The sequence below is a fragment of the Boleophthalmus pectinirostris genome, unplaced genomic scaffold (assembly GCF_026225935.1).
Source record: "Boleophthalmus pectinirostris isolate CB_2022bp ecotype Guang Dong unplaced genomic scaffold, ASM2622593v1 HiC_scaffold_1, whole genome shotgun sequence".
NCBI classification, from domain to species: domain Eukaryota; kingdom Metazoa; phylum Chordata; class Actinopteri; order Gobiiformes; family Gobiidae; genus Boleophthalmus; species Boleophthalmus pectinirostris.
Window position 1 is genome coordinate 3,713,030 of NW_026570970.1, and position 26,996 is coordinate 3,740,025.

At 42.0% G+C, this 26,996-nt stretch overlaps 2 protein-coding genes and 1 long non-coding RNA gene across 3 annotated transcripts; all 3 read right to left on the bottom strand.

The window, feature by feature from the left end:
* Positions 1-3,549: 3,549 nt before the first annotated feature.
* On the bottom strand, positions 3,550-6,667 carry LOC129408709 (stonustoxin subunit alpha-like). The gene is made up of 2 exons (XM_055153065.1): positions 6,623-6,667; positions 3,550-4,695 (listed from the first exon to the last, which is right to left on the bottom strand). Exons 1-2 carry the CDS (start codon positions 6,642-6,644, stop codon positions 4,082-4,084), a joined length of 636 nt encoding a protein of 211 aa, XP_055009040.1. The 5' UTR covers positions 6,645-6,667; the 3' UTR covers positions 3,550-4,081.
* LOC129408693 (NACHT, LRR and PYD domains-containing protein 3-like) lies at positions 3,550-19,849 on the bottom strand. Its single transcript, XM_055152969.1, has 8 exons — positions 19,653-19,849; positions 15,358-15,498; positions 12,546-12,626; positions 11,888-12,084; positions 9,574-11,461; positions 9,317-9,484; positions 9,086-9,251; positions 3,550-6,669 (listed from the first exon to the last, which is right to left on the bottom strand). Exons 2-7 carry the CDS (start codon positions 15,486-15,488, stop codon positions 9,131-9,133), a joined length of 2,586 nt encoding a protein of 861 aa, XP_055008944.1. The 5' UTR covers positions 15,489-15,498; positions 19,653-19,849; the 3' UTR covers positions 3,550-6,669; positions 9,086-9,130.
* Positions 19,850-26,056: 6,207 nt separating this feature from the next.
* On the bottom strand, positions 26,057-26,797 carry LOC129408724 (uncharacterized). The gene is made up of 4 exons (XR_008632100.1): positions 26,702-26,797; positions 26,390-26,514; positions 26,246-26,321; positions 26,057-26,094 (listed from the first exon to the last, which is right to left on the bottom strand). It is a non-coding gene; the product is annotated as an uncharacterized LOC129408724 (long non-coding RNA).
* Positions 26,798-26,996: the final 199 nt, after the last annotated feature.

Here is a 26,996-nt window from a genome sequence, read left to right on the forward strand (position 1 = left end):
TGCAAACCTTCCGTTCAAACTGTTTCTCTTCCCAACGGAATTGAAAAATAGTGAAAGGTGAAGGTGATGGGCAGGATTGATCCACAGGAAGAACCAAAAACGAAACATTTGACTGACTAAGAAATCATCCCGAGTTTACAGAGAACATTTTGTATGTGGAGCGACAACAAAACAAAATCCTGATCCTTCGCTCAACCTCGGTTACGAATTTAAAAAGTCAACGCCAAAGTGAAAGGCTCCAGCTGTTCACCAAGAAACACCTTCCACTGCAAATAGACCAAGACGTGATGTTTCTGTAAAACCACAAGAACAAGAAAGTGCAGCTCAGTCTGTTTGTCTTCTGCTCCTCTCCATTAACAAACGGGATTTTGCTTTGTTATTGCTCCAAGGTTTCCTTTTTGGTTCTTCCTGTGGATCAATCCTGCCCATCACCTTCACCTTTCACTATTTTTCAATTCCGTTGGGAAGAGAAACAGTTTGAACAGAGGTTTGAGTCACACACATCTGATTCACTTTTACATTTATGAAGTTCGCAAACAAATTTCTCGAGTCGTTTTCCGCTGTTTGGATCCAACAACCACACAATTAACGATGTCCGGATCCCAAAACTAAAACATGACAATATCAGAACCAGAAACAAAAGTGATATGGTTCAAAAGACTTGAAAAGATCGACTTTGACAATAGACAAAATCCCACTGGGCAGTTTGATGCTCACTTTTTCGGATGATCCTTCCCAGTATGAATTGCACGATGATTGGAAGTCCGAAATTCGCGATGCATGTTTTCCAGGCAAAGCAATAACATCTCCATGGAGACAAGCAGGTAGCAGACCCTTTATTAGAAAAATTGCACAGTGCAGCTTTAAGTCAATGTTGTAACAGAAGAGGAAGGAGGTTCTGGATTTGTTGGTGTTAGTGGTTGACCGAAGTGCTCCTGTGTGCAGCGCTCCAGATGCCCTTCCACGTGGTGACCCTGGCGCTGTCTCTGGCCCTGCTGTTCTCCGGACTGAAGGCGCGGCTCCACCTGGCGGCCTGTCTGGGTCGTGACAGGCCTTTGTCGGACCGGTTTGTGCTGGAGGCTCAGTACTGCTACACTCCGGACCACACCATGATGAGATGCACGCCCCTCGCCGAATATTCTAAAGAGAACCTGGAGCTGTTCAACCTCCTCAGGGGCGTTTTTGGATAGAAAACTGTTTTACTGCGACTGCTGTTAATAATGCTCATACTACTTTCCTCAAATCTGGTTAGACGATGCCAGCAGCTGTTCACCAAAAACACTAGTATTTCTGATATTACTTCTGTTATTACTGCTCTTATAATAACTACATTTTAAAGCTACAATCTGTCAGTTTATTAGATTTTTCAGTTTATTAATAGATTTTGCTAGTTCCCTCACCTGACCCTTCCCCTGGGGCATCATTTATATATATATAAAAAAAAACTGCAAAGGAGTTGTCTTTATAGATCCCACCTGCAGCTAGAAACAGAACAGGTAAACCCAAGTCACGCCCTCTCCACACCTCCACCTCACCATAAAAGGAGCATGTAAAGTGACTGGTGAATGTTCCCTAAACATGAGCCGATAATCAGTGGGTTTGACCGAGACACGTGGGACAGAGGGAGGGGGACGCTCCACGCAGCAAAGACTTAAACAAGGTTTAAGAAATAAACACAAAAGTAAAAGTGACAACAACGATTCATCTTTTCATTTAATAATATTTCATAATATTTTGGTAGCACATCTTTGCAGTAAAAAAAACAAATTGTTTTCTTGCTGTTTCAAGAGTTTAATCATTATATTTTTAAGTCTGCCTATGATGTGTGTGTGGAGTGGCCGTGTTAATGCACTTACACTAGAAGTGCACATGTGGTGATCTGAATGGTCAAAATATGAGCCCGTGTGAAAGATTCAGATGCCCTCCTGTCAGAATAATTTTATTATCCCATATTTGCTAAATACTTGTGTGATATTCTAGGCCTATGAGTTAACCATTTATGTACTACAATTCTTTGATTTATAATGTACCAATCACTTGTCACTTGTTGAATAACCTCTGTGTGTTTGACAACTGTGTGCAGTGTCCTATCGCTCTAGTGAACCTCCAGATGATTCCTCACATGAAGCCAACTCCCACTGTCACACATGAAGAGTTATGATGGTGTCTGACCTAAGGCACCTCCTGATTGTTAATCATGTTTTATGTGTTTATACTATGCTTAGCTGCACCAGTTTCTTATTATGTCTTTGCTGGTTTCCCCTTCCCCTTGAGAATTATCATTCTGTAACTAGGGCCTCCTAATGAAATAAAAAGAGGAGAACAGGCCTTGAGTCATCAGAACGTGTGGAGACTGTTGGTTTTGATGCCCACTCTCTGCCCGTTCTCCTCATGAGTAAAACTGAATTAATCTCTTGTCTTTCTTCTTGTTTATAATGTTTAGATAAACCTAACACCTCCCCTGGAGAGCAAAAGGAGCAAGGGAGCGATACGTGGACACAGATTTAGCACGAAACACATCAGATACACGTTATTCTGCCAATAAAAGTCCACACCAAACATCCAAAATGTTCACCTCTGTGAGTGCGGTCTGGGTCTGACCTCTGTGGGTCTGGATCTAACTTTAATTTAGACCTACGTTCCAGTGAGATCCACGTGGTGCTGCTGAGAAAATCGTGCAGGTGTCGAGTGAAAACAGTGCGAATGTGTGGTGACACTGCCATCTGCTGGTGCGTAACGGGACTGCATCTTTCCCTCAGACGTGGCTTCATCTGTTGTTTTTATTTATTTGATTTGATTCATTCTTTATTTCAGACACAAATATTCATCGGTTCAAAGTTTAAAAAGAAAATTTGGATTTAAAAAAATTTAAACAAGGCACCAAAATGTGTCAATAAAGTTCATTAAAAAGTGCCGAGTTTCTGTGCTTTCTCATTTGAGGGTTGGTCAAAGTTTTTATTTGTGGAGTTTTCAGACACTTCCAGGCGCTGTAGGAGGTGTGTATTCTGTGACCTCTGTGAGTGTGGGTCTGGGTCTGACCTCTGTGAGTTGTGATGTGGCTCTTTTACCCAGGATGCACCTGTGGATCCCGGGCCGCCTCGGAGCTGCAAATTGCCCACAGTGCACACCAACCTCAATTTTTACAAACTTTATTTAAGCAGTGAAATGCATTTTAATACAATAAAAACATTAATATTTTGTTGTTTTAGCCACACTGCTGCAGATTATCAGATCAGTTTATTTAAATCAGGACAAACGCAGCAGAATCTTTTAAAGAAGGGGATTGGGAATACAATTATCCGATCATCCTAAAATGTTTCAACCTGTGAATTTATTTAATTTATTTGGGCTAATCTCAGCCTAAATAACTCAGTAACAGAAGATTCACTCAGCCTTTTTTATTCACGTTTTAAAACCTGTGACTTTATATTTGTAGAAGCGTTGATGTTTATTACATTTGATTTGGTCATGTGACACGGCGCAGTCGTACACACATACTCAAAGAACTACAATTACATTAGGTAACTATGATTTACAACACTCATAAAGTTTTTATCATGTTGTCAGCGAGGCAAGTTTATTTGTATAGTAAAAGTACAAGTAAAAGTGCTTTACAGAATAAGAAATATCCACCCACAACTTGCTGTCTGTCGTGTGATCTTTTAGTATTTATTCTATCATGAGTGTGGAGATAAAAAGTGTGCGGCCTTTAAAGGAGCTGTATGTGTGTATGTATGTGTCTTTCATGGTGAAACAGAGTGAAGAGCAAAAATGCATGGCTGCTCTTAACGGTCTTTAATATAACAAAGAATTGCCAAAAATCCAACATTGATACGGACATTAGAGCCACAAATGAAAGTCCAGAGGAAGACACAGGAGAAACACATGAAGGCACAACAAACCATCAACACACAGGAAGGACAACTCCAAAACACAAGCAGACACGACAAAGGGCAAATGAAAACACCAAGGACATCAACTAAAGGAACAAGACACAAGGATTATGCAAAACAAAACATGAACCATGACAGTAAGTCACTGTCAGACCTGCTCTTTGTCTTTTGTTCTCATTGTTGTGTCCTCATCGTGGGAGTATCGTCTCTTTCACCAGAGTCACAGAGGAACCTTCATCCAATAGTCCAAACCCTGTAAACAGAGGCTCAGAGAAGAACGAGGAGAAGGTCCAGATGTGGAACAGTTCTCCATCAGAGGAGACCTCAAAGAAGGACAAAGCTCCAGCCTCAGAGTCCAGGAACACGCCCACTCTGCCCGAGGACACGTCCCCTTTACCACAGGCCACACCTCCTTTACCAGAGGACACGCCCTCTCTCTCTGAGTGACGTGAGAGATGGAGTCGTGTTGTGTCACTGTTGTGCCAGACGAAATATTCTCCGTCATCAGAGATCCACAAACTCCAGGACTGATCATTGTTCCCAAACGCACTCTCCAGACCCCCTTCGCTCCGTCTGATCTTGCTGTAACTCAGTGCTACATCAACCCTCCCGCTCCAGTCCACCTCCCAGTAACAGCGCCCCCTCAGTTCAGTGCAGCTCAGGACCTGAGGCCAGTTTGTGAACCTGTCGTTATGATCTGGATACTCCTGCTCCTCCTCCACACGGGTCACAGTCCTATGGTCCTCAGACAGAAGCAGACGTCTGTGAGCTGAGTTTGGGTCCAGAGAGACGTCACAGGTGTCTGAAACACAAATACTTCATCTCATTATTTTGTTCTAAATGTTTAGTAAAGGGCACTTGTCATAAATAGTACATAAAAGTACTTCACACTTCACGTGACATTTACTACGGAGCCCCACAGGGGCTGTGGGGTGAGGGTTTAAATAAAAAGAATCCAGAGAAATTATCACGTGATCCTGAGAAACTATCAGGTGATGCTGTAAAAAGTATCTCATGATCCTGTGAAAGTTTCTTGCATCAAATGACTGATGAGGTAAACAGGGAAGCAGAAAGCCTCATAAAAGCTTCCTGCCTTCCTGGCAGTGGAGGCAGTGGGCCTCTGGGCACATAATTCAATTGATTCACTGCCCAGCCAGCTTTCCTTATTCTGTCTGCAGACAGTCTTTCTGTCCCGGTACGGGCTATAGTGCTCGGTTGGTCAGCTGTTTATTTGTAGGAGGAGCTGCTCCCCATGCGGCTGCCTCTGGTGAGAGCACAGAGCTTTACGCACGCTGCTCTGTTGACATGAGAGGGGCCGCATACGCCTGACCTCCCTGCAGTCAAAGCACAGTGGAGATGCCAGGTTAACAAGTGCGTAAAAGTCCATATCTTAAAGTGCGTGTACGACTAGAAGCAGCTCTGCAGCTGCCTCTTTATAAACTTTTATAAGCGCTTCCTTTCTCGTTGTTCCCCCTTTTGTCCACACGCATTTCTGGGTCCCTGTGTAAGTCGCTATGTCCTCCATGACCAGGTATAATTCCAGTCCTTTAGCCCTTATTCATGAAAATATCCAAATTCCTAAATCACTGATCTTTTTAGTGCCTCTTTCTGACTGTGAGCCCGGCACTGCTTTTCTCTCGCAGGCTGAGCTTCACAGTGTGTTCTCATGTGCCCTGGTCTTTGGCGACAGGTAATGAATGTCTCCTGCTCCTGTCCATTCACAAAAATGTCCAAATTGTCACACAATTCAGTTTTTCGTAGTTTCTCTGCTTGGCTGTATCATTGCGCCTTGAGTAGTTTCTCCCACACGGAGACTGGGTGCCCAACTGCGAAACGTGGGTAACTGTTTTATAATGAACTAAACAAGTGAGTGATTGGATCCAGGACTTTTATGTTGTAGCTATCATTATTGAAATAAAAAACGTGTTTCCTTTAAAAATGTAAAATAAATTCCCAGTAAATGATGGGCCCTGGGTCTCTCATTTGATATGCTTACCTGTGTGCCTTATACTTAGATTCTATTTCCCCAAACTAGATTTGGGGTGGCGTTGTTGCAACACCATTTCTGTTATTATTCCAAATTGTCAACCCCTTGATGCCACATATGTGATCTTCCCACATGTGCTGTGATGTAAAAGCCATTCATTTTAAAGTATGCACACGAGAAGCGACTATGCAGCCTCTTGTGCCAATGGAGTGCCATAAGATGCTGTGCATAAAGCTCCATGCTCTTCACCTGCTTTATTTATGTGATCGTTACATGCTCACAAAGCTGTGATGAAAGCGCAGGGGAGGTGCCAGGTTAACAAGTGTGTAAAAGCTGATCATCATTAAGGACGTGCACAAATAACTGTGCCATATATATGCCTCACCTCAACCTGGTTTCTACTCAGCAAACACTACAGCTGATAGTGTCCTACGTGCGCTTCATCTGTGCACATCAGTGGCCAGTGGGAAGGGTAAGGCCTCACCTCACGATTTGGCCTACAAAACTGTTAGCTGGCTTTGGCTGAAACTCTGAATGGCCTCACCTGGCGGCAGCTTTGGGATCTGACTGCACTAGGTCACAATTATGGAATCGCCTCTACATGTCACGTCTGCGGCTCATGTCCCAGTGAAATTATAAACTTCACCAAACTGGTCCAATGAAGGAAAACTGGGTGGACCTGAGTGAATGACCTGAGCTGTTGTCTGGACTTTACTGTGTGAAGGAAACAAAACAAACTCACACTTCCTCAAACCTGGGACCATCCAGCGCTCTCCAGCAGGATCCAACCTGAAACACACAAGTGCCGTTTAGACCAGGACCACACCAAGACCACACCAGAACCAGAGACCACACCAGGACCAGAACCAGAGACCAGACCAGACCAGAGACCAGACCAGACCAGGACCAGAGACCAGATCAGGACTAACACAATTGCGGTCTCACCTGACAGACAGCAGAGGGCAGTGGGTGGGGGTGGTATCAAGACCAGTCTTTGTCTGGTCTCGGACTCGAGATCTGACACTGGACAAGTGTGATTGTACTTCTTTACAGCTGCTGCGGTCAGCAATAAACTTTTACTGGTTTTGAGCAGGGGCTGATTAGAAGCGCAAGACAAAATGCAAAGCACAAACTAATCCAAACTTATGTGACTGATGGAAATTTATATTGTGAAGAAAATGTTTCTATCATAATCTGTGTAAATGAGTGTGATTTCTACCTGAGACCCAGACCATTTATTAACATGTGTAAAGCTTCAGCAAACACTGTCCCCACCCCCAGGAAAGCCTTTGTTTCTCAGAGCTCAGATGCTCTAGAGGGGAGGAAAAGGGGACTTGGGGAAGACGCCTAAAGGCTGTTAGTCTCTGACCAGAGCAGGACTAGGCTCTGTCCATATCTACTGTAACAAGAATAAACCTTTGTCTGTGTTCCAAAACCTCACTGAGCTTCTCCAATGGATTATTGAAGAGATAATGACTTTTTACACAACCAGCTCGGGCATGTCTACTGCGACATATGGCTGCGGCATATGACACACAAAAGTGCACAGATCCGTTTGTGTTTGTTTCAGTGTGTGTTTGGTTTAGTAAACGTTGGGTTAAAAAGTAGAAGTAAAAAGTAAAAGTAGACGCTGATATAATCATTGCAGATTAGAGAATGTAACTCCAGTTAGGAGCACAGAAAACTGCTTCCTACTAGAGATGCAACGATACAGTTTTCCCATGATTCTATATGCCGTTCAATACACGGGTCATGATTTTGATTTGATTTCGATATGTTAAAGGGATAGTTTGGTTTTGTGATGCAAATGTATCACTCTTATGAACACATGTTGTTTTGAGAAGAAAAATGCTTTATTATAATGTCCCCAGCACAACTTGTCGGACGACTTTCGTCAGCACCAAAACCGGCCAGGATCTCGGTTCACCGGACACGTTCGGGGGTAAGTCAATGTGGATGCACCACACTGCTCATGGGGATGACATACAGAGTCATGTCAAAAAACTCAAACTATCCCTTTAAGGCACAGGTGTCAGACATAAGGCCCGGGGGCCAGATCCGGCCCTCCAAGACCTTTAATGTGGCCCTTGGGTGATTTTCTACTAAAATATTTTAATTATATTTTCTATTAAAATATTGGTAATTTTCTGCACCGCTCAGCATAGTGGCGTCTCCAGCGTCTCTGTACGTGGCCCCTCCCCCCAGAGCAGCACAAATGAAGACTTGTCTCTTTCCAAACGCTCTTAAAGGACGATCGTTTTGACTGTTGACCGTGACACCCTCATCAGAAAAATGTCCAACATGAGAAAAGTGGAGCCGAGTGCAGGATTTTACAACAAAAACTGACTTATTCCTGTTTACAAACAAGTTCATGTTAAAACATTTGTGTTGAAATTGAATTTTTCTTAAAGTTTCAGGTTGTTCATAATATCATAATAAAAAAGAGTTCATCAATTAAAAAAGATTTCTGTAATAGATTTGTGTTTCTCTGCACAAATATTTGAAGTTATTGTTATTTTTGGGGTATATATGACATGAGTTTTCTGATCCGGCCCCTTTGAGATCAAAGTAGGTTGGATACGGCCCCCGGACCAAAATGAGTTTGACACTCCTGCTTTAAGGCATGAAGAAAAAAATATATTTTTTCTGCAAATGAGTAAAATGAGTACACTATAATAATGATACTAATGATCTTTGTCATCAAACCCTCCTCTGTTAGAGTATTTCAGCTGTAAGTCTCTATGGAGCTGTTTTCTGTTTCTGCATCTGAGGAGGACGAAACAGAACTGGACAAACACTGATCAACACAAATGACACACAGAGACCTGGGGGACATGCGTGTATGGAAGCGACATGAGTGTATCGAACAAACGTGTGTATTGAATCTGGATACCAGTATTGTACAAGTCGATATTATATCGAATATTGTTGCATCCTTGCCCACTTTCTTCACTTTGAAGCGCCAGAGGAAGTTGGCTTAAAGAAGTTCTTCTCAACTTGTGGGTGAGGGTGTGATAAAGGGGAGTGTTTCCGGAGATAATACAAATAAATGTAGAAAATCACAAAGATGGACTCATTTGGTCTCAATGGGCTGTGATCTCGGTCTTGGCCTTTTAAAAGTCTTGATCTTGCCCTGGTTTTGGACAGGTCTTGGTCTTGATTAGTGCTACAACACTAATGGACAGACAGCAGAGTGCAGTCTCACCTGACAGACAGCAGGGGGCGCTGGTCCTGTAGAGCGGTCAGGAGCTCAGTGGAGGGTCCTAGGATGGTTGTAGCTCAGATCGAACTCTCTGAGGTGGGAGGGGGCGGAGCTCAGAGCTGAGGCCAGAGCAGCCCCGCCCCTCTCTGAGACCAGACATCCAGACAGCCTAAAGACACAGCATTACACTCATGTGGACACAAGGGGGCAGAGTGCATCATGGGAGCGTCTCACCTGAGCGTCTCCAGTCTGCAGGGGGCGCTCTTCAGTCCAGAACACAGCAGCTCCACTCCTGAGTCCTGGAGGTCGTTGTTAGTGAGATCCAGATGTGTGAGACTGGAGGAGCTGAGGACTGAGGCCAGAGGAGCACAGCTGTGAGGAGACAGACCACAGCCACAAAGACTGAGGACAGAGAGGGACATTAGAGACTAGAACCTCCACACAAGAGACTAGAACCTCCACACAAGAGTTTAAATACAGTCTGGACTCACAGGGCTTTGGTGGAGGCTCTGACCACCGGCAGCAGACCCAGGAGAGCTGTCTCTGAGGCCTGATATTTTCTCAGGTCAAACTCCTCCAGGTCTGAGTCTGAGGACAGTAAGACGAAGGACAGAGCAGACCACTCAGCAGGAGACATGGTTCTATCAGAGAGGTATCTTCTCATGTTCTTCTGTATCTGCTTCACCAGACTGCCATCGTTGAGCTCGTTCAGACAGTGGAACAGGTTCAGGCTTCTCTCTGCAGACAGACCCTCTTCATCCAGCTTCTGTTTGATGAACTTTACTGTCTCCTGATTGGTCCAGTCACTTCCTGTGTGAGTCAGCAGACCCTGCAGCAGGTTCTGATTGTTTGGCAGAGACAGCCCCAGGAGGAAGCGCAGGAACAGATCCAGGTGTCCGTTTGGACTCTGTAAGGTCTGGTCCACAGCAGAGCGGTAGAAGGTCTCAGGGTCTAGTGTCATGGAGGGGACAGAGGAGATCTCTGTGTCTGAATAGTCCTCAGACTCCTCAGAGTCTGGTGTCTCTGAGATTTCTTGCGTCAAAGTGCATTTTCTTTGTCTTTTACGTTTGAACCCAGACTTTGTTCTCTCAGAGGAGTGTGGTGTCTCCAACAGGTTCACTCCAGAGCTGTAGAAGGTCTGATGGACGTGAAGAGCTGCCAGAAACTCCTGCACACTCAGATGGATGAAGCAGTAGACCTTGTCCTGGTACAGGCCTGGCTCCTCTCTAAAGATCTGTGTGAACACTCCGGAGTACACTGAGGCCGCTGCAGCGTCCAGCCCACACTCGCTCAGGTCACTCTCGTAGAAGATCAGGTTTCCTTTCTGCAGCTGCTCAAAGGCCAGTTTTCCCAGAGACTTCACCATCTCCCTGATCTCTGGAGTCCAGTGAAGGTCCTCCCCTGATCCCTGGTGATACTTGATGTTCTGGACTTTGGCCTGCACCACCAGGAAGTGGACGTACATCTGTGTGAGAGTCCGGGGCAGCTCTGGTTCCTCCGTTTGTTCCAGAAGCTTCTGTAGAACTGTGGAGAGGATCCAGCAGAAGATCGGCAGGTGGCTCATGATGTGGAGGCTGCGGACGCTCTTGATGTGGGAGATGACGACCGTGGCCTGGTCTCTGAACCTCTTCCTGAAGTACTGCTCCTTCTGCGGGTCGGTGAACCCTCGCACCTCTGTCACCATGGAGACGCACTCAGTAGGGATCTGATTGGCCGCGGCGGGGCGCGTGGTTATCCAGAGGAGAGCGGAGGGAAGCAGGTTCCCCCTGATGAGGTTCACCAGCAGCACGTGCACTGAGGTGGACTCTGTGGGGTCGGTCAGGACCCGGGTTCGGCTGAAGTCCAGAGGAAGTCTGCACTCGTCCAGACCGTCAAAGATGAAGAGCACCTGGAGCTGTTGGAAGCTGCAGAGATCTTTGGATGGACTGAAGAAGTGGTGCAGCAGCTCCACCAGGCTGAACTGTGAGTCTCTGAGCACGTTCAGATCTCTGAAAGTGAAGGGGAACAGCAGCTGGAGGTCCTGGTGGGCCCGACCTTCAGCCCAGTCCAGACCGAACTTCTGAGTCAGCACTGTTTTCCCCACGCCGGCCACGCCCTTCGTCAGCACTGTCCTGATTGGTTGTGGTGAATGTGGGCGGGGTTTAAAGAGCTCTTCACATGTGATGGTCTCTGGAGCCGTCAGTCTCCTGGTCACCCTCTCAATGTGTCTGACCTCATGTTCCTGGTTGACCTCTGAGGCTCCGCCCTCTGTGATGTAGAGCTCTGTGTAGATCTGGGTCAGGGGGGTGGAGTCTCCTGCTTTAGCCACGCCCTCAAACACACGACTGAACCTCTGCTGCAGATCACACTTCAGTTTATCTCTGAATCCAACTTTACTCCCTTTAAACAACACACAAGAGTTAGAATGTGAAACATGTCACATATTTCATACGGGAGGAAATCTGACACACAGGGATACAGGAGGACGGGAGGGCATCTGACACACAGGGATACAGGAGGACGGGAGGGCATCTGACACACAGGGATACAGGAGGACGGGAGGGCATCTGACACACAGGGATACAGGAGGACGGGAGGGCATCTGACACACAGGGATACAGGAGGACGGGAGGGCATCTGACACACAGGGATACAGGAGGACGGGAGGGCATCTGACACACAGGGATACAGGAGGACGGGAGGGCATCTGACACACAGGGATACAGGAGGATGGGAGGGCATCTGACACACAGGGATACAGGAGGACGGGAGGGCATCTGACACACAGGGATACAGGAGGATGGGAGGGCATCTGGAGGTTTTTACTTTTGAACAGACGCTGGGCCAGATGTTCCTGGTCCATCCTCTTCAGGAAGTCCAGGGTGATGTTCAGAACCTCTCTGCTCTCCTCCTCCTCACTCTCGGAGCATTCTGGGTAATCTGAGGCCAGGAGCCTGTGGAGCTTCTGCAGCTGCTGTTTCACCTTGAATATGGCGTCCAGCTGCTCGTCTGGGCCTGGCTCCCTGTCCAACAATAAACGCATCATCATTTATTTATTCCAGACTTGTGGTCCATAAAAGAACACAATAAGACAGGAGACAAGAGTAAAACAGGTTCTAAAGTCAGCTCAGTGTTTCCATAAGAGCAGTGGTCCTACACAGCACTAAACCTGAGACTCACCAGCATCTCCACCACAGAGCTCACACAGTGGATTTATTCATCGGGTTTGTCATGAAAGCCTGACAGTACACGAGACGGACACGGGGCTTTTCCAGCACTTGAGCTTTTATTTTATTTGTTTATTTATTTATTTATTTATTTGATAGGGACAGTGCATATTCATGAAAATCTGTAATTACAGTGTAAATATGTCAGATTATAGCAAAAAAAGATCACTTCCATCTTTCTTCTCTAGGCAGGTGACACAGAGAATAAGTACAAAATACAAAAACAGTTTCACAGAGGCAGAACATCTGTGTGTTACCTCACAATCTCCTCGTGCCCATCCAGTGTTGCCAGATTGGGTTTAGTGATTTCCTCCCAGTCACCTTCAAAAACCTGTCCTCTTCAGCAAAAAATAAAAAATAAAAAATTGAATAAACATTATGTAATACAGTAATACATTGCTGGGATTTTGAAAAACATTAATAGAACAGTATGTAAAGTTGTAATGTAATGTATTGGCTTTTTTTTTTTTTTTTAAATATTATTATTTTTTTTTTTTTATTAAAGACAGCAGAACATAACATTAAAAAAAAAACAACAAACAAACATCAACGTTTAACAATTGCAATATTCAACATAAAAACAAAAACATAAAGCAACAACCACAACACCACAACAATACAAAAAAGCCCCCCCATTTCCCCCCAACCGCCCACACGACACAAAGTCAAAACAATATAAATGCGATAGTGCAACATAAATACACCGCTAGGCTCCCGAACACTGATACACTGCGGCCAATTTATAATTGAAGTTCCTTTTGTCTCTCTTCCTTCCCTTTTTTTTTTTTTTTTTTTTTTTTTTTAATTATAATTTTTTAAATGTATTAGTCCCTATACTCAAACTAATATTTATTTTCACCATCATCAGTTCCCCTCATCATCTTTCACCATATGTCACAATCTCAAAAAACATAACCCTAAAGGCATTTCTTTTTATTAATTATTATTACTGTTATTATTATCACTATTATTCCTACTACTATTTCCACTACCTTTCATCACTATTACTATTTTTATTATTATTAATTATTATTACATCCATAATACCTATTATTATCTCTACTATTAATTACAATAATTACAACAATAATATTTCATTATTATTATTATCATTATCATTGGTAGTAGTAGCAGTAGTAGTAGTGACAGTATAGTAGTAGTAGTAGTAGTAGTAGTAGTAGTAGTAGTAGTAGTAGTATAGTAGTAGTAGTAGTAGTAGTAGTAGCAGTAGTAGTAGTAGTAGTAGTAGTAGTAGTGTCAGTAGTCCCCAATAGTAGATATATGAATATTATATAGATCCCTACTTTAAATCTTTATGACCGACATCAGTTTTATAAGATATATTAGCAAATATATCACATACTAATTTTCTCCCAGGTATTTAAGAACTTCCCATCTCTTTTTATACTTTTTTTTTTCTCTTTGTCTGTTTCAGTTGTGTAACCTTCCCAGGTTAAGTACTGATAAATATATTTTTTTAAATAATTAATATTAAGTGAGAATTGTTTTTTTGCTTTTAAAAATAAAACGTTTTCCTAGGGTTATAATTAAATTGACAGGATCACTTCTATTTTCAAAATCTCCTAGTAAGGCAGAGGCTAAGTCCAACTTGAAAACCAAACCCAACTCTAAACACATCTTCTCTGCCTCACTCCAAAAAGAGATACGAATATGGCAGAATAAATATATATATATATATATATATATATATATATATATATATATATATATAACCAAAACAGATGTTCAGTCGACTCTAAAAACTGCATTCATCAGTATCATATATCTATATTTTCCAAATTTTAACATTTTTGTAGCAGCAGAAAATGTATATTATTTTGATTTGAAAAAATCTATTTTGTACATCAATATTGGTATTGTAAATTAATTTAAAAATCCACTCCCATGGTAAAGGGCAGTCAATTATGTCCTCCCATTTTCTAAATGTATTGTAAGGAATTGTCTTTAATAAGTTATATGATAAATATAATTTATTTATTTGTTGGTTTATTTTTATTCCTTTCATCCAAATAGATTTTTTTGTTGATGGTTTACACACTGAAAGTTTATAAAACCCTTGATTTATTTGTTGCTTCCATTTCCTTCCCAGAGCTGTAATTATTTGATTATACGAGTAACTCGAACAAACGTTACCATATACATTTGTAAATTCTTCATATTTCATGATCTTACCTTTTTCATTTTTCAAACATTTCTTTCCAAAAGAAAGGTTTCTATCTATCACAATATTTGAATTGTACCATATGATCTGTTGTAGGATGTCGTCTCTTTTTTCTGGTTTATGAATTGGAAGCGCCACCATGCATGCAGACATTCTTTTATAAAGCTACATCTATTTCCAATCAAATTATCTACATATAGGAAGTGGGAGGGCATCAGTTGTAAAAAGGGATACAGTTTTTGCTGCCATAGTAAGTGTTTTTTGTCCAACAAAATACTCGTGTACCACTCTGTATTTAAATAAAGTTTTTGAACCATTGATGCTTTTAGAGAGAAACATAAAGCTTCTAAATTAAGCAGTTTAAAACCCCCACAGTTATAATCATTGTACAAAACCCCTCTCTGAATCTTCTCTGGTTTGCCAAACAAAGTCAAAGATCTTCTGTTCATAGGTTTTAAAGAAGTTTTGTGAAGGAGATGGTAATGACATAAATAGATATATAAATTGAGGAACAATAATAGAATTAATAATAGATACTTTCCCATATAAGGTCAAAAATTTGACCAATTGTATTGGCTTTTTAAAAACATTGCCAGGAAGAGAAAACATGTTCTGTTTTCATGTGGCCATGTATGCAGCCGGGTGTGTTCACTATAGCCTTAAATTGGAACAGCCCTGATTTGATTAATTTACAGAATGAAATGTGTGATTGGTGTGAAAACAAAAACCTCCCAGACTTTTTGAACACACAGCACTGTGCAAGGACCAGCTTTAGATCATCACCACATAACCATGACAAAGAAGATCTGACTGAGGCGTCCTACAGGAACAGCTCTACTCAGTTTGGTCTCCGCGTGTGTGTGAAAAGACCTGTTCAAATGTCTCACCTCTGGTCTTCGGGAGGAGCTTCTCCAAAGTCAGGAGGAAACTTTTTAGACTGGTCACTTTTCAGAGACACAGAACTGGGAGCAGGTTCAGGTCTGGGTTTAGACCCGGGGCCAGGTCCAGGTGGGTCCATGTTGTAGGAGCTGGAATCAGAAGAAGAGTCCATTTCAATAGAACAAGGACATTAATTTATCCATGTTTTGTTTTGGTTTTTTGGGTGTTTTTTTTTGTAGTATATATGATTTTACTTCTGTAGACAATACTTTTTAGTGTGCACCTGCTCATGTTTAGCAGAGCCGAGAGACCAGTAAGAATATGACAAAAATAAGGGAGGCAAAAAAAAAAAAAGGATCATGTCAAGGAGATGGGGACCCCGAGGTGTTCCCAGGCCAGTCCAGAGACATAGTCCCTCCAGTGTGTCCTGGGTCTTACCCGGGGCCTCCTCCTGGTGGGACATGAACACCTCCTGAGGGACACGTCCAGGAGGCATCAGAACAGATGCCCGAGCCTCAGCTGCTCCTCTCCACGTGGAGGAGCAGCGGCTCTACTCCGAGCTCCTCCCGTGTGACTGAGCTCCTCACTCTGTCTCTAAGGGAGACGCCCAGACGCCCTGCGGAGGAAACTCATTTCTGTCGCTTGTATCGTCGATCTCGTCCTTTCGGTCACTACCCAGAGTCATGACCAGAGGTGAGAGGAGGAACGAAGACTGACGGTAAATCAAGAGCTTCACCTTTCGACTCAGCTCCTCTTCACCACAAAGGTCCGATACAGCGACCGCATCACTGCAGACACTGCACCTGTCCACCTGTCAATCTCACGCTGCACCTGTCCACCTGTCAATCTCACGCTCCTTCCTCCCCTCACTCCAGAACAAAACCCAGAGATACTTGAACTCCTCCACTTGAGGCAGAGACTCTCCACCCGGAGACGACAAGACGCCTTTTTCTGAAAACTTTAATATTACTTCAAAATGAAAGAAACTATTTCTATAAAATATGTCAGTCCTTCCAAGAACATTTTTATCATTTTAAATACTTTTTTTTTTTTTTAAATCCTGTCCCTTCATCAACAGTTCAAAGATGGAATAACACAAGATATGATGAAATACAAACATTTATTTACATGATTTTCAGGTCTTTGAAATTTGGGAAAAAAATTTTTGTTCCATGTTTCATTCATGGTCTGTTTAAAACAGATGGAACTTTAGAACCAAAAATGGTCCAGAAAAAAGGTCAACAGTTTGATAAACTAGAGTACATATGTATCTGTTCAATACATTTTTATATCAGATGAATTCACTTGAATTTTTGGCCTTGTTGTTTACTTCTGCTTAACCGGCCCCTGATCAATAAGTGAAACTCCGACACTGGACACTTTCACATCCCACTTGAAACTGCGGCTAAAGGAAAACCAGACCCGTGGACACTTTTAGTTTAGAACTGTCACTTGTTTTTGCTGTTTTTTTCTTCGTTAAATTTGCGGTGTTTCCTGCCGAGGGACGACAGATGTAATGAAAAATGAACGTTCCTGCTTTAATCTGTCACATTTACACTGCAGCCTTGTACATGTTCATGAATATGTCCCTGTTCAATAAATACATAAATAAATGTTCAATAATGCTCAAATCCACCTTTATTTTGTCAGTTATGAATAATGTCGCGAAGGTTTGTGACTTTTAAAATATGGGTCCCCAAAAAACACTTAGAGCAGATGCAGCAGCGTTTTAAAAAAAGAGTTTGACCATCTACATCAGAACTTTGCATTAAACTTCTACTAATTAAGAAAAAATACAGTTTATTTTTTTATTTGCAGCGCTGGGAAGTAACTGAGTACATGTACGGAGAATATTCAGAGTATTATCTTTGAGGACTTGTGTTCTGGAACAGTTTCTCTTTCATTTTTTTGGAATTCAGAAAATAGTTCCAGAACACGTTAGTACTCGACCCCACAGTTTAAACACAATTTAAGAAAAGAAAAAAAGAAAAGGCAGCAGCTCGTGTGGTGAGAGCAGCTGTGAAAATAAATACAGAAAAAAAACCTGATCGAGGCCTGGTTTAGTCCTGGTTTAGTCCTGGTTTAGTCCTGGTTTAATCCTGGTTTAGACCTGGTTTAGTCCTGGTTTAGTCCTGGTTTAGTCCTGGTTTAGATCCTGGTTTAGTCCTGGTTTAGTCCTGGTTTAGTCCTGGTTTAGTCCTGGTTTAATCCTGGTTTAGTCCTGGTTTAGTCCTGGTTTAGTCCTGGTTTAGACCTGGTTTTAGTCCTGGTTTAGTCCTGGTTTAGACCTGGTTTAGTCCTGGTTTAGTCCTGGTTTAGACCTGGTTTAGTCCTGGTTTAGTCCTGGTTTAGTCCTGGTTTTAGTCCTGGTTTAGTCCTGGTTTAGAGTCCTGGTTTAGTCCTGGTTTAGTCCTGGTTTAGTTCCTGGTTTAGTCCTGGTTTAGTCCTGGTTTAGTCCTGGTTTAGTCCTGGTTTAGTCCTGGTTTAGTCCTGGTAGTCCTGGTTTAGTCCTGGTTTAGTCCTGGTTTAGTCCTGGTTTAGTCCTGGTTTAGAGTCCTGGTTTAGTTCCTGGTTTAGTCCTGGTTTAGTCCCCTGGTTTAGACCTGGTTTAGTCCTGGTTTAGTCCTGGTTTCCTGGTTTAGGTTTAGTCCTGGTTTAGGTTTAGTCCTGGTTTAGACCTGGTTTAGTCCTGGTTTAGTCCTGGTTTAGTCCTGGTTTAGTCCTGGTTTAGTCCTGGTTTAGTCCTGGTTTAGTCCTGGTTTAGTCCTGGTTTAGTCCTGGTTTAATCCTGGTTTAGTCCTGGTTTAGTCCTGGTTTAGTCCTGGTTTAGTCCTGGTTTAGTCCTGGTTTAGTCCTGGTTTAGTCCTGGTTTAGTTCTGGTTTATTAGTAAATAATATATTTATACATGATTTTTCACAGAGTAAATAAGTTGTAGAAATTTATTTAGTTTTCTTTTTTTTCCTTTTTAAACGTCTTTAGAAGATCTTAGAGTGAATCACTGAGGTTCAAAAAGAAAGAATTGAGATTTAAAAATGCCTCAAGTCCAAGTCAAATACAGTCAAGTCCAAGTCGTCTGCTTTGAGCTTCAAGTCATTTCAAGTCTTTAAACCAAAAAAGTACCAAATATAACTTAGATTTTTGCAATTTATATGAATTTTAAGATAAATTGTACTTAAAAAAATCATAGTATATTTATATTTACAGTATTTATAGAGTAAATAAGAGTTGTAGAAATTAATTTAGTTTTTTTTTTCCTTTTTAAACGTCTTGACAAAATCTTAAAGTGAATCATTACGGTCAAAATAGAAAGAATTCAGATTTAAAAGAGTTTCTCAAGTCTTTGACCTCAAGTCTGAGTCAAGTCCCAAGACAAATACAGGCAAGTCCAAGTCCAAGTCAAGTCCAAGTCAAGTCCAAGTCGCCTGCTTTGAGCTTGAAGTCATTTCAAGTCTTTAAACCAAAAAAGCACCAAATTTCGTTTAGATTTTTGCAATTTATATCAATTTAAAGATATATTGTACTTTAAAAAAAATCATAGTATATTTATATTTACAGTATTTATAGAGTAAATAAGTTGTAGAAATTAATTTAGTTACTTTTTTTTTCTTTTTAAATGTCTTGACAAGATCTTCAAGTAAATAATTACACTCAGAACAGAAAGAATTCAGATTTAAAAGAGCTTCTCAAGTCCGAGTCGAGTCCCAGGTCTTAGTCCATTATTTTATCAAGTCGAGTCTCACGTCCTACAAACAGTGACTCAAGTCTGACTCGAGTCCAAGTCACGACTCGCAGGTCCCCGCCTCTGGTCTAAAGTTACTCCCAAAAACCTGTACTTCTGAAATACTTTGAATATTTGTGGTTCCTGCAGCGTTTCTTCGAATGTAACTTATTTTATCTGATTTTTGTGGCTATAATCTCAAAATATCAGAGTTTAATTTGAATTATTTCATGTTTTGTGCTTCCAAATATTTCAAATTAAACGTTAAATTATGTCCAAACTGTTCATTTCACACTATTACTTCCAAAACACATTTTACTCTTACTTGTTTTTACTTTCTCAGGACATTTCTTTGTACTTTTTCTTATCTGGGGTAACGTGTTTCGTACTCGAGTAGTTTTTGGACACCGTTTCACAGTTTTAGCTCGTAGCCACATTTAGCTCCAAACTAAAAAAAATAAACCTAAAATCCAAATGAAATTACTTTTGGATTATTTCTGGAAACGTTAGATCGAACTTCCGGCACGAAAAAAGGAACATGTTTAAAAGTATTCACGATCAGAAGAAAAAATAAAGCCACGTACCTTTCAGCTGCGAAGTGCGTGAACAAAAGAGCGAATTCAAATTTTCACCACAACATATAATCTGGACGTTAGGGGAAACACCTCGTCTTCTCACTTCCCATTCCTACAGAGATGAATAAAAACAAAACTACGATATGAGCAGAAATTCATGAGAGAACTTACGCACTCAACTGCAAAGTGAAAGTAAACACTGTGTGTGGAGGAGAGACGCAACGGAAGCCAACGCAGCCCGATAACATCACATTACATTACACACGTTACGACAACTGAGCAGCACCAATGTTAAACTGATCAACAAACAGTGTTGTGGAGTAACAGATTACATGTACCAGAGTAATCAGAGTACAAATGATGAGTAAAAGTATTCAGTTACAGTTACTGTTTCAGTGAGTGTGAATTGGATTACAGTTACTTTGTTGAAATAAATGGATTACACAGAGGGATTTAACTGTTTTTACAGTTTGGGCTAAATCCCCCTTTTTTTTCGGTAATTCCACCCATAGCCGGACACTAAACCAGGTCTAAACCAGGTCTAAACCAGGTCTAAACCAGGTCTAAAACCAGGTCTAAACCAGGTCTAAACCAGGTCTAAACCAGGTCTAAACCAGGTCTAAACCAGGTCTAAACCAGGTCTAAACCAGGTCTAAAACCAGGTCTAAACCAGGTCTAAACCAGGTCTAAACCAGGTCTAAAACCAGGTCTAAACCAGGTCTAAAACCAGGTCTAAAACCAGGTCTAAAGGTCTAAACCAGGTCTAAACCAGGTCTAAAACCAGGTCTAAACCAGGTCTAAAACCAGGTCTAAACCAGGTCTAAACCAGGTCTAAACCAGGTCTAAACCAGGTCTAAAACCAGGTCTAAACCAGGTCTAAACCAGGTCTAAACCAGGTCTAAACCAGGTCTAAACAGGTCTAAACCAGGTCTAAACCAGGTCTAAAACCAGGTCTAAACCAGGTCTAAACCAGGTCTAAACCAGGTCTAAACCAGGTCTAAACCAGGTCTAAAACCAGGTCTAAACCAGGTCTAAAACCAGGTCTAAAACCAGGTCTAAACCAGGTCTAAACCAGGTCTAAACCAGGTCTAAACCAGGTCTAAAACCAGGTCTAAAACCAGGTCTAAACCAGGTCTAAACCAGGTCTAAACCAGGTCTAAACCAGGTCTAAAACCAGGTCTAAAAGGTCCAGGTCTAAACCAGGTCTAAACCAGGTCTAAACCAGGTCTAAAACCAGGTCTAAACCAGGTCTAAACCAGGTCTAAAACCAGGTCTAAACCAGGTCTAAAACCAGGTCTAAACCACCAGGTCTAAACCAGGTCTAAACCAGGTCTAAACCAGGTCTAAAACCAGGTCTAAACCAGGTCTAAACCAGGTCTAAAACCAGGTCTAAACCAGGTCTAAAACCAGGTCTAAACCAGGTCTAGGTCTAAACCAGGTCTAAACCAGGTCTAAACCAGGTCTAAACCAGGTCTAAAACCAGGTCTAAACCAGGTCTAAAACCAGGTCTAAACCAGGTCTAAAACCAGGTCTAAACCAGGTCTAAACCAGGTCTAAACCAGGTCTAAAACCAGGTCTAAACCAGGTCTAAAACCAGGTCTAAACCAGGTCTAAACCAGGTCTAAACCAGGTCTAAACCAGGTCTAAAACCAGGTCTAAACCAGGTCTAAACCAGGTCTAAAACCAGGTCTAAACCAGGTCTAAAACCAGGTCTAAACCAGGTCTAAAACCAGGTCTAAACCAGGTCTAAACCAGGTCTAAAACCAGGTCTAAACCAGGTCTAAAACCAGGTCTAAACCAGGTCTAAACCAGGTCTAAAACCAGGTCTAAACCAGGTCTAAACCAGGTCTAAAACCAGGTCTAAACCAGGTCTAAACCAGGTCTAAAACCAGGTCTAAACCAGGTCTAAAACCAGGTCTAAACCAGGTCTAAACCAGGTCTAAAACCAGGTCTAAACCAGGTCTAAACCAGGTCTAAAAACCAGGTCTAAACCAGGTCTAAAACCAGGTCTAAAACCAGGTCTAAACCAGGTCTAAACCAGGTCTAAACCAGGTCTAAAACCAGGTCTAAACCAGGTCTAAACCAGGTCTAAAACCAGGTCTAAACCAGGTCTAAACCAGGTCTAAACCAGGTCTAAACCAGGTCTAAAACCAGGTCTAAACCAGGTCTAAACCAGGTCTAAACCAGGTCTAAACCAGGTCTAAACCAGGTCTAAACCAGGTCTAAACCAGGTCTAAACCAGGTCTAAACCAGGTCTAAAACCAGGTCTAAAACCAGGTCTAAACCAGGTCTAAACCAGGTCTAAACCAGGTCTAAAACCAGGTCTAAACCAGGTCTAAACCAGGTCTAAACCAGGTCCAGGTCCAAACCAGGTCCAAACCAGGTCTAAACCAGGTCTAAACTAGGACTAAACCAGGTCTAAACCAGGTCTAAACCAGGACTAAACCAGGTCTAAACCAGGACTAAACCAGGTCTAAACCAGGTCTAAACCAGGTCTAAACCAGGTCTAAACCAGGTCTAAAACCAGGTCTAAACCAGGTCTAAAACCAGGTCTAAACCAGGTCTAAACCAGGTCTAAAACCAGGTCTAAAACCAGGTCTAAACCAGGTCTAAAACCAGGACTAAACCAGGTCTAAAACCAGGTCTAAACCAGGTCTAAACCAGGTCTAAACCAGGTCTAAAACCAGGTCTAAACCAGGTCTAAAACCAGGTCTAAACCAGGTCTAAACCAGGTCTAAAACCAGGTCTAAACCAGGTCTAAAACCAGGTCTAAACCAGGTCTAAACCAGGTCTAAAACCAGGTCTAAACCAGGTCTAAAACCAGGTCTAAACCAGGTCTAAACCAGGTCTAAACCAGGTCTAAACCAGGACTAAACCAGGTCTAAACCAGGTCTAAAACCAGGTCTAAACCAGGTCTAAAACCAGGTCTAAACCAGGTCTAAAACCAGGTCTAAACCAGGTCTAAACCAGGTCTAAAACCAGGTCTAAAACCAGGTCTAAACCAGGTCTAAACCAGGTCTAAAACCAGGTCTAAACCAGGTCCAAACCAGGTCTAAACCAGGTCTAAACCAGGACTAAACCAGGTCTAAACCAGGTCTAAACCAGGACTAAACCAGGTCTAAACCAGGAAAACCAGGAAACCAGGTCTAAAACCAGGTCTAAACCAGGTCTAAACCAGGTCTAAACCAGGTCTAAAACAGGTCTAAACCAGGTCTAAAACCAGGTCTAAACCAGGTCTAAAACCAGGTCTAAACCAGGTCTAAACCAGGTCTAAAACCAGGTCTAAACCAGGTCTAAAACCAGGTCTAAACCAGGTCTAAAACCAGGTCTAAACCAGGTAAACCAGGACTAAACCAGGACTAAACCAGGTCTAAACCAGGACTAAACCAGGTCTAAACCAGGTCTAAACCAGGACTAAACCAGGACTCTAAACCAGGACTAAACCAGGTCTAAACCAGGACTAAACCAGTCTAAACCAGGTCTAAACCAGGTCTAAACCAGGTCTAAACCAGGTCTAAACCAGGTCTAAAACCAGGTCTAAACCAGGTCTAAACCAGGTCTAAACCACCAGTCTAAACCAGGTCTAAACCAGGTCTAAACCAGGTCTAAACCAGGTCTAAACCAGGTCTAAACCAGGTCTAAACCAGGTCTAAACCAGGTCTAAACCAGGTCTAAAACCAGGTCTAAACCAGGACTAAAACCAGGTCTAAACCAGGTCTAAACCAGGTCTAAAACCAGGTCTAAACCAGGTCTAAAACCAGGTCTAAACCAGGTCTAAAACCAGGTCTAAACCAGGTCTAAAACCAGGTCTAAACCAGGTCTAAACCAGGTCTAAACCACCAGGTCTAAAACCAGGTCTAAACCAGGTCTAAACCAGGTCTAAACCAGGTCTAAACCAGGTCTAAACCACCAGGTCTAAACCAGGTCTAAACCAGGTCTAAACCACCAGGTCTAAACCAGGTCTAAAACCAGGTCTAAACCAGGTCTAAAACCAGGTCTAAACCAGGTCTAAACCAGGTCTAAAACCAGGTCTAAACCAGGTCTAAAACCAGGTCTAAACCAGGTCTAAACCAGGTCTAAACCAGGTCTAAACCAGGTCTAAACCAGGTCTAAACCAGGTCTAAACCAGGTCTAAACCAGGTCTAAACCAGGTCTAAAACCAGGTCTAAACCAGGTCTAAACCAGGTCTAAACCAGGTCTAAACCAGGACTAAACCAGGTCTAAACCAGGTCTAAACCAGGTCTAAACCAGGACTAAACCAGGACTAAACCAGGACTAAACCAGGACTAAACCAGGTCTATATTTAAATCAGATATTATCCCACCAAATACTCACTTTAATCTTACTGAAAGAATCTTTTAGCAGAGACTCAGTGGAAGTGTCACCTCCTCACTGGTCACTGATGAACATTTCTGCAGTGTTGTTATTGAGCTTTTGCGTCCGGCGGGTGACAGGAGGCCACGCCCCTTCTCGCCACAGGCCTCATGTGGCGCTACTGTCCTCAGAATAATGTACCATCAGACAAGAAACACCTGGACAAGAAACACGCCCACCAGTAGGATCACAGTCACCTGGACTTTGCACTGCTGCATTAAAGGTTGTATGGAGGATTTTTTTTATTTTTTTTTTGTTTCAAATTGTCAGTGATAGATTATAGATGCAGTCGCCTTGTAATTATGATGACCAAAAAAAAGAGAATAAAAATTCATCAACTCTGGACGTGGTGGGGCTAAACATTTGCCAATAGATAACGACACTGCCTCGTTATCTGTGAGCTGACAGGCTGTCAATCAAACTCCCTACGTTTCTAGTGTAACTGACTTGCCTGCGCCGCCGGTACGTGGTTTACGTACGACTGTCACACAGTCCAAGACGCACGCAGACGCTGTTTACTCCACCAACGCAACAGTTCTTAGCGGCTTTTTTTGACCTATATCTTCCTCGCAGTTCGCACAAAGTTTGTTGCAATGGCGACAAGAATCCAGGAGCAGTTCGCCGCAAAAGAAAGTCCGTTTTTGAGGTCGCTGAAAGAAGAAGACAAGGGGAAAAGCAGCGAAGCCAAACTAAGGTGATTCTTGAAGATTCATTCCAGCGATGGCGCGACTGAAGCAGACGCAAGGGTCTAAAGACTGACGCACTGGTCCACAAATTACTCCTGGACAGGAAACTTCTGCTTATTATGAAAACGTACTTTATTTCCAAGAGCTAGACAAACGTTTTTCAGGACACGAATGCGATATCCTATGTCTGAAAACGTCAATTTTCAATGGCAAAGAAAGAGTCCGCTTGCTGCTGCGTGTTGTAGCTTAGTTCATTCGCACTGAATCTCCGCGCAACCTTCTCTGCACCCCTTTCCTGCTCCTGTCCCCGCTGCCCGATCCACTCTTCTCCCCGCTCCTCACTTCTCCGTCTTGTCTAACCAACACTGTAGTTAGTTGTTTACAAGTCATGTGCAGCGGCTGTAAACAAACCTGTTTGTGGCGTAAGGAGGAGGAGGGAGGAGGTGTTTCTACGTAGGAGCTGTGGGGGAGGGGAGGTGGTTTCACACATGCGCAACATTTGAAAAAGGACAAACAGTCGCTGGATTTCTCCTTCCTTGGAAAATCCTCTATACAACCTTTAAGGTCAATTTTTAAATTCAACATTAAACTCCACAGATGTGACTGGACGTCCTTGTCCTGCACTTTAACACTGATCTGCCCTTTCTCTCTTACTGTTTATTACACGAGTGCTGAACTCATGTCATTATTGTTACACTGGGGTTATTTTTCTATCAATCAATCAAACTTTATTTCTATAGCACTTTTCATGCATTTGAAATGTAGCACAAAGTTCTTCACAGAAAAATTACAATACATGAATTAACCCCCCCATATATACAACAATTTAAACAGAAACATAAAAACTAAAAGCTAATAAACATAAAGCTCTTAAAAGTTAGAGTAAAAATGAAAATGTGTAGCGAAAATCAGATGGAGACCAAGTAAAATAGTCATGATAATTTAATTTAAAACAACTATAATAATACTAATAATAATGATAATTTAATTTAAAACAACTATAATAATACACTGGAAAAAAAAAAGTTGCTGGATTTGCGTAAAAAAGTTATGGAAAGCGGTTGCGTGCAATAAAATTATGTTTGGGCTTTGAAACTTTTTTCGATTCCCTCTACACATATTTTTCTCAGAACATGAACATCACTTTTTCATGTTGATGAAATTTGAACAAATCCTGCTGAATATGCATATTTATCTTATGGTACCTTATCATGAAATGTATAAGTATGTATAATTTAATTTAATTGATCTAATTCTGTAAAAGAATACAAAAACAGTCTTTAGTTTTCTACAGATCTGTCTTGTCTTAAACAGAATCAAACACACAGGGACAGAGACACACAGTTTGGAGTTGGACAGTGTGAAGATTTATTCCAGTGAAGCTCTGGTCTCTGTGGACACAGAATCACACATGATGATCACATTCTGATCATCTACTCTGTTCTACATGTTTAAATACACTTATAGCAATTATTACTACAATAATGGACCAGAACAGAAGAACAAGAACATTAGAAGTGTATCTGCAGAAACAAAACTCACCATGTGCTGCTTTTCTTCCTCTAAACACAGTAACAGGGAGGGCATCTGGTATAAAGTCTCCTAGTGCCACATCACCCTGTAGAAACACGATAATAGCAAGTTCATTTTGAAAAAAATTTAAATAATTTTAGTTGGTTTACTTACTTTGTTCATCTGTGCTCTGTGTTTTGTTCTCAAACATCTTCCTTTTTCCTGAAACATCAGCTGTAACATTCATGAACTTCCCCACAGCTGCAGCAGAACCTGGACGTCTCTGTGTTTGTAGACGACTCTGGAACAAACACATTCAACTCTGAGTACAAGTGTCACACTCTTGTAGATGGACAGTCAAAGACTATTTGTTTCAAGGAGTCCTTACATTGACTCTAATTTCAAATAAAACAACACAAACATGTTTTAACAATGACGACATTCTAGGCTGGAGAAGCACATAATAAAATCTTTGAAAAGTCTCACCTCCAGATCAGCTTCATAATCCTCCTGCTCCACACTGTGTGTCTCTGCTCCTGGATCTGTCCTGTGTCCTGTTACACTTGAATTTTCCCTCCAAAAGTTTTGTGGGAGGAATTCCAGAGGGACGAGCCTCACCACAGATTATAATAAAGTCATGCTTTCCTCAACCTGATTAAAACCTGCAGGTCTCACATCGGCCACAATCAAGTGACCTTTGTAAGATTTAAACATGCTGGACAGAGAAACGTAAAAAAGTGATGTTATTGTTGTAAAATTTGTTTTTGCAATTTGAGCAACT